This window comes from Leptidea sinapis, chromosome 3 (genome assembly GCF_905404315.1).
Source record: "Leptidea sinapis chromosome 3, ilLepSina1.1, whole genome shotgun sequence".
In the NCBI taxonomy this organism is placed as follows: Eukaryota; Metazoa; Arthropoda; class Insecta; order Lepidoptera; family Pieridae; genus Leptidea; species Leptidea sinapis.
Genome location: NC_066267.1, coordinates 12,635,246 through 12,643,320, shown reverse-complemented (window position 1 = coordinate 12,643,320; position 8,075 = coordinate 12,635,246). Strand labels below are relative to the sequence as shown.

General features: G+C 34.8%; 1 protein-coding gene across 1 annotated transcript in view; it reads left to right on the top strand.

Moving 5' to 3' along the window:
* Window positions 1-345: 345 nt before the first annotated feature.
* The window catches only part of LOC126979514 (structural maintenance of chromosomes protein 1A), a 72,327-nt gene continuing 64,597 nt past the window's right edge, over window positions 346-8,075 (top strand). Inside the window, exons 1-3 of the mRNA XM_050828830.1 lie at window positions 346-614; window positions 900-1,020; window positions 1,744-1,843. Of these exons, the coding sequence (XP_050684787.1) occupies window positions 503-614; window positions 900-1,020; window positions 1,744-1,843 (333 nt within the window). The 5' untranslated portion in view covers window positions 346-502. The remainder of the gene's footprint in view (window positions 615-899; window positions 1,021-1,743; window positions 1,844-8,075) is intronic.

The window sequence follows — 8,075 nt, the reverse complement described above, 5'->3', positions numbered from 1 at the left end:
CCTCGTCTACTCTTGCATCCGCTATCATCCTACATCCGGCGTGTAGTGTTAGTATTTTTGATCAATGTAACCCAAATTGATTTACTTTCTGAATGCTTACAAAATGGACAGAGCACAATATGTACTTAAGCAATAGCTACCACTGGACTAGAAATACTACGAATATTATTCCTTTTTTGTTTCCTTACCTTTATAAATTCTTTCACTTGTATCAATATTATTACAAGCAATTACCTCTTGCATCCCATGCCAACTAATAAATTAATAAAAAAAATATGTGTCAAAATTAAGCTAATTTACCTAAGCTTTGGCACTGACAGTCCGCAGTGGCAGTTGGCACTTTGGCTAGCGTTGGCAGTTTGGCAGCCATCTACAGAATTCTAATCCCGATTCTGTAGTGTTTACTGTTTATTGATTGCAAATTTGGCGGTTGAAATTAGTAACAATATACCTATTTAGGTAATTCAGTTATTGCTATTGATGCTGAATTTCCAAAAACAAAATGCCGGCGTTTTTAAAATACATAGATATGGAAAACTTTAAATCCTATCGCGGCCACCATCGTATTGGACCCCTAAGATCATTTACTGCTGTTGTCGGACCAAATGGCTCAGGTAAAGAAAATAAAGGTTACCATTTAAATCTTAAAAGACTATTAAGTAAAATAACATGGAAAAGTCGCTATTCTGGCACCTATTTTAACATACTACTTATCAATGAATCTAAAATTCTTAGTTGGTGGTTTTTGAGATCGCAGTACTTTGATTTTGTTTGATTATGAATAATGTAACTAAAGTGTGTATTTTATTTAAGAAACTTCTGGCTGCTTAACTATACTTACACCTTTTTTAGTTCATAAGGTTCTTAATTTTATGTCATATTAATATAACAATTGTTAGGTAAATCTAACTTCATGGATGCTGTGAGCTTTGTAATGGGAGAGAAAACATCCCTTCTCCGTGTGAAACGTCTGAGTGATCTCATTCACGGTGCCTCTATCAACAAGGCAGTTGCCAGATCGTAAGTCAGCCATGTTAAGTTAAAATGTACCAAGTATGATTTTAATACCAAATTGATCAGTCTGTTATATTACTCAGTTAAAACAGTTTAAGATTTATTTATATTTGACAATAGTATAAAATATATTTCAAGAATGTGATCATCCATTCAGATAATCTAGCTGTAATATTTTTGTGAGAATTCAGCACCCAAATGTTATTATAGCTCATAGCAGTTTCTCACTAAAACAGGTTGAGACTTATCATTAAAGAGAGTCTGGCAACACTTCTGTGACTCTTCTCATGTGGTGGTAGTGATATCAACAAACAAGTGATCAGTTGATTGATCACTTGTCATTAGATATCTTATTTATTTGAAAAATCAGTAAATATTTTCTGAGTAACTCATGCTATTTTAAATTTTATCAACGGGTATGGGTGCCTTCAAAAAAAGCATGTACAGCTTCCCGAAAGGCTGGCAAAGCTCCTGTGATTCCTCTGGTGTTGCAAGATAATTTGGGTGACGGTGATCACTTGAGACCAGGTACACTAATTTGTCCTCATTTCCATAAAAAATGTTTGCTAGTCTTTGCATAGACCATAGTTTGAACTTCAAACTGTGGAAGCATTTTGTAAAGTACTTTTAACTAGAGTACTAAATAATGTTATTTTAATAATAATATCTTTGTTTATTAATGTAAAGTATTTTAAGTAGTTTAATTATTATATCTGTTTATATTTATAGTGCATCAGTGACAGCATCATTTATTTTAGAAGATTTGACAGAAAAACAATTTCAGAGATCTGTTATTGGTCAGTCATCAGATCATAGGATAAATGGTCAAGTAAGTAAAAATTATACATAACTCAAAAGTTGTAAATGTTAACCACACCTAAAACATTTGTCTAGACCCAACATAACCCTCATTATCCACCTATATATGTGTATGGCTTAGGAGTTAGTGATATACAGGCTAAAAGTGTAAAGCAGTTGCTGATGAGATGATTAACTGACATTAAGCTATGTGTTAGCTTTTTTGTTGTTGCTTGCTTTGCCACCCTTGAGCTGTAACATGTATTCTTCAACATTTCTTCATGGGAAAGTACTGTAGTTTGTGGCTGATGAAGGTTAACACTAGCTCACATACAGCTCAATCCATAGATACCAATCTATCCGCTCCAAATAATGTGATACTAAGCCCATGCAAAATCTTAGAACATCCTAGGTGTTTTGGAAAGCTGGTGTTAGAAACTTAGGGCAGACATCATTGCTGTCACATGGGCAATGAGACCCTGGCCAATACAGCAAAAGAGAGAGCCGATCTTAAAGGCTATCATTGCACAGTATGTTCAGAATAATAATTACATGAGCACCTTCAAAAAAAACCTAACCCCTTCTGCTGATTTCTTTGGTGTTGCAGAAGAGTTTGGGTGGCAGTCATCACTTAACACAAGATGACCGGTATACTTGCTTGCCCTCTTTCATAAAATAATATTAAATGGGAGTATTTTTAATGACTGTTTGACCTGTTTGTCACATACCGACTATTTGCTTATACCTAAACAGTTGCTTATACTGTATAGACCAGGGGTGCTCAAGCTTGAACTGCTGGCGATTTACCTCAAAACTGTTAGACTACTATCTATAGTTCAACTCTGAGAGGCTTCAAGTTTGTGTGATGAAGTATAATTGCCATCTAGGTAGAGCATCACGATGACATAGTGTTTAGCACTTTACTCAACACTCTTACCATATGGCTCACAATAAAACACACTCTTGCACTTACACCTTTATTCTTCTCAAACACTATATTGAACAAAAATTAAACATGAGTATAAGACCTTGACCTACATGAATAGTAAAGAACACATGATAGTGCGATGTAATTTTGTACCCTTTGGGCACAGCGCCATCTCTCGGAAATTTTAGGAATTTTATTTATTACAAAGCAATCATTTCTCACTAACTTAGACATTCCGCCCATCAAGGACTTGTCCTTCAAATAAATATCAAACTCTTTAACAAAAAATAAACTGAAATTAACAACTCAAATAAAGCAAAGTAAACAAAATTAAACTTTTGAATCTAATACTTAATACAAGAAAACACAAGAAAACACAATAAAAATTAGTATAAATCTAAACCCTTACAAATTTATGAAAACATTTTACAACCACTATTTGATTGGGTGGGAACCGCCCACCGTGACAACTATTTTAAATAATGAAAATTCTAACTTGATCTAGGCAAAAAACATAATTTACTAACAGGTCTTTTAAAAAATGTATTTTTACACTTTATAGTTACAACTCTTGTGATATTGTCTTTACCAGTATGCTTCTCAATAATCTTTCCCAGTACCCACTTGGCTGGAGGAATGTTATCTTCCTTAACAATGACAATATCATTTATTTCAGGTTCATTTGTTTCTTTATTCCATTTATATCGCTGACTTAAAGTAACTAAATATTCCTTTGACCATCTCTTCCAAAAATCATTTACCATCTTTTGCATCAGCCTCCATCTATCTAATCCAGTAAATTTATCTTCGGAATAGTCTTTATCTGGTATAGTAATAAGTGGCTCGCCGACAAGGAAATGACCTGGTGTCAATGGTAGACAATCATCAGGATCATCGCTGAGTTGAGTGATTGGCCGTGAATTTAAGCACGCTTCAACTTGTGTCAACACAGTGGACAATTCCTCATATGTAAGAGTACTGTCACCAATGACGTTTCTTAAGTGCATCTTTGCGGAACGTACTCCAGCTTCCCAGATACCACCAAAATTGGGCGAATGTGGCGGAATGAAGTGCCACTTCGTGCCTTCAATGTTTAGTACTCTGGCAATTTCTTCAGGCATGTTAGATTTTGCTGCGTCAAACATTTCTCTCAGTGTTTTATCAGCGCCCACAAAATTAGTGCCATTGTCACTAAATATATCTTGACAAAAGCCTCGCCTCGACACGAATCTCCTAAAAGCCGCTATAAAACCTTTAGCTGACAACTCAGACACCAGTTCCAGGTGAATCGCGCGTGTCACCATGCAAATGAACAGAGCAATGTAGCCTTTATAAGATCTTATTCCTCTGCCAGGTGATGCTCGAACATTAATTGGACCAGCATAATCCACACCTGTAGATTTAAAAGGCTTACTCGGTCTTAGTCTAACCTCAGGTAACTGTCCCCTCAACGGTTTTTTATTAATTTTTGAATATCGCAAACATTCTCTATAGTATTTCTTTACTTGATCTCTGCCTCGTTTCCTGATCTCTTTTATGCCATCACTAAATTCGACTTCTTGAGATTGTTTAACGCTAATTAGTAATGTATTTTCCATTTCTTCTGTAGTTATAAAATAATATAATCTATTTCCTTCTTCTTTACGTAATTTGGATAAAGTACAAAATCTTCTAAATCGTGATAAAATTCGAAACGCTTTTGATAGCGAAGAAAATCTTGTCCATAAATATTTATTTTCCTTTATAGCAGTACAAGTTTTGATAGCCTTCTCTTCTTCGTGTGTAGAAAATTCTATTTTGTCAGAGTTAATCCCACTACCTCGCAGCCGGTTCCACCAAAGATGGTGGCCTGACAATTCTGATGGCTGCAGACCTCTGGAAGCGCAGTCAGCGGGATTTATATACATCGATACATAGCTCCATTGGTCATGTTTAATTTTGTTAAATGTTTCAGAAAGTTCTTTGGGTATGTTTAAGATTTGGGAAACCTCATATAACGATTTTGTGGCCAGAACTCCACCGCAAAGCTCTAATCTTGGAATAGTTACCTCTTTCTCAGTTGGGGCAACCTTTGTCTTGGCTATATCCAAACTAACATTAACATTTCCATTAGTATTATCCGCTCTAAAGTAAATAACTGCTGCATAATCTGATTTAGATGCATCCGAAAAGGCATGAAAATCTGTACGAGAATTATTTGTCAGTGGCATCCATCTCGGAAATCTTAAATTTTTTAGGTTTACTAAATCTGTTCTGAAACTTAACCATTCCTTTAAAATATATTCTGGTAGTATATCGTCCCATTCTAAATTTGCTCGCCGCAATTTTTGTATATATCTGTTGGCCTTGACCCCAAACGGTGCTATGCAACTCATAGGATGATACAGCCTTACAATATCTGAAAGAACTTTTCTCTTAGTTATTTTATCTCTAACGTCAAAATTTACTGTATCTTCAAAATTGTATATAGTTCGAGTCCAGCTTATTCCCAAAATTTTTAAAGTATCATTTGCCTTCACATGATTTAACGTTACGTACTTTTCCAGACCCTTTTGATATTCTTCATCGTGTCTAAACTTCATTAACAGTTTTTTTTTAGTTGAATAAAATATTTTTGAAGCTAACTCTTTAAGCCGTTCTTCTTTACATTTGATTTGTATTTTTTGAACGGTCGTAATACCACGTACCGCCCATCGTTATCTCTCGTAGTTATAGTTTCAAATAGGTTATTACATTGAATTTCTTCTTTGGTCAACTTCTCTTTGAAAATATTATTAGGTTCCGTCTCTAGTTCCCAAAATTGTTTTAGTAGATTGTCTTCTCTGATTTGAAGATGCATGTTAACTACTCTTTTGACTCGCGTATTTGTGTCATTTGACAGCTTTCCCGATATAATCCATCCAAAAATAGTGTTTTGGGCAATTAAATTGCCTTTTGGATGTTTGATCATGCCCTCTGTCAATATTTCACTATAAGCTTCAGCTCCAAGTAAAAGATCGATTTTACTAGGAGTTGCGTAGCCTGGATCGGCTAGGAATAGATTTTCAATTTCTTTACCACCAGGTGGTAAAACATTAGTTGACGGAAGTACCCATGGAAATGATCTCAGCACATACGCATCTACTTGGATTGAATTTTTGGGATTCTGGCGTGATTCGACATGTATAGAAACTATGTGTCTGACTCTCGTTTCACCAGGACCCAGACCTGACACCCAAACATTAACAGTTGAGTTGTAGCTTCCGTGATGAATGACGCCTGTGAGCCCTGATCTAAAAGTGCTCTGATATGGTGCTCACAGCCGTTTCGTTCTTTTGTCTTTAAAAGCACAGTTGCAAGTAGGACCTCGCTGGGTTGAAGCTTCTCTGTTGCGAAGTTAGATATAATTCTCGTCTCTGATCCCAACGAAGTTGATAGTTGCGCAATATTCTCAGTATTGTTCGATTCTTTGTTATAGTGCAAGAGAGTGTGATGACGTCTGCCACATTTCTGGCAGGATTTTGATAGCCTACAGTTTTTAACCGAATGGGTCGGAGCTAAGCAGTTAAAACACAATCCTTTGGTTTGTACAAACTCTTGTCTCTCTTTTGGTTGTTGTGTACTAAATTTTTTACACGTAAACAGATAATGATTCTCTCCACATAATGTACAAACAGGATCCTTAACCGAATTGCTTTGGTCAAAATCTGAAGTATGAAAGGATTTGGTTCTCGGAATGTGATGAATCTGCACAGAAGCTTCACTTCTACTTGTATCAATCATTTCTAGCGCTCGGAATCTAGCTTCTAAGAATTCAGCAAGTTGACTCCATTTAGGCATTTCTTCTGGTGCAGTATTACTCATTTGTATTTCCCACTGCTTATGAGATTCAGAATCTAACTTGGAAACAACTATATACACCACGATTGCATCCCACGATGCTATGTCAATACCCAAATTTTTCAACTGTTTCAGACAACTTAGTGTTGTATCAAGGATTAGTTTAAGTGCGCTGGCTGACTCATGATTGATTTGTTTAATGGAAAATAATGTCTTAAAAACAGCGTTGCAATTAAATCTTTTATTGTCGTATCGCCTTTTTAATAATAACCAGGCTTCCTCATAGTTTGCATCAGTAATAGTTAAATTGCGTAGCAAATCTTCAGGTTCTCCGCTTAAACAACTCTTCAAATAATGAAGCTTCTGTACACTCTTTAACTTCTTATTGTTGTGATTTAAGCTCTCAAATAAATCATTAAAAGATTGCCATTCATTATATTTTCCAGTAAATGAGGGTAGTTTAATTAACGGCAAATTTACTTCATTATGCATAGAACATGTTCCAGAATTGGGCATAGAAACAATTATATTTTCCTTTTCTATTAAAGATTGAAGCTGTTCAAGTTTACTTTTTAATAGTGATTTGTAGACAGTATAAAATTCTTCAAATTGCTCGTATAAATCCTCAGAAAAGTATGATAATTCTTTTCTTATATCTTTAGTAGCTTGCGCCACAATTTCTCGATGATCACACTTAAATTCGGTCCATAATGTTTCTAAAGTTTCCAATCTAGATTCAGTATAACCTTTGGTTACTCTCTCTTTCGGTGATTTTTTATAATTTCTCTCCGCTTTCATTAAGTTTTCAAAACGATCTTCTTGTACCAAAATTAACGACTGCATCTTTATTTGAAAACTAATTAATTTAAAACAAAAGTTCGATAAACCAAAAGTTCAGTAGTAGAACATAAACAATTTCAAATGTCCAATATATCTGAAGTTCAATCATAAACTTATCAATATAAATGTCCTATTGGCAACAACAAAGTTCATATTAGCCGCATTAACTAAGTCACTATTTCATCAAATATTTGTACAAGTTATTCTCATACAAAATTTTTCAAAGTCTATATGGATGATATTATCGTCTACAATGCGAAATTTTTCTAAGTCTAAACAAACACTGAATTTTACTAAGTCTTTTTTTTTAAACACTCGAAATAGTTAAAGTTAATTTATAACCGCGATTGCACTAAGTCTTTTTCACTGATATTTACTTAAGTTCTATTACTCACAGTTTTCCCGGGTTTCGGCACCATTATGTTTAGCACTTTACTCAACACTCTTACCATATGGCTCACAATAAAACACACTCTTGCACTTACACCTTTATTCTTCTCAAACACTATATTGAACAAAAATTAAACATGAGTATAAGACCTTGACCTAGATGAATAGTAAAGAACACATGATAGTGCGATGTAATTTTGTACCCTTTGGGCACAGCGCCATCTCTCGGAAATTTTAGGAATTTTATTGATTACAAAGCAATCATTTCTCACTAACTTAGACACAT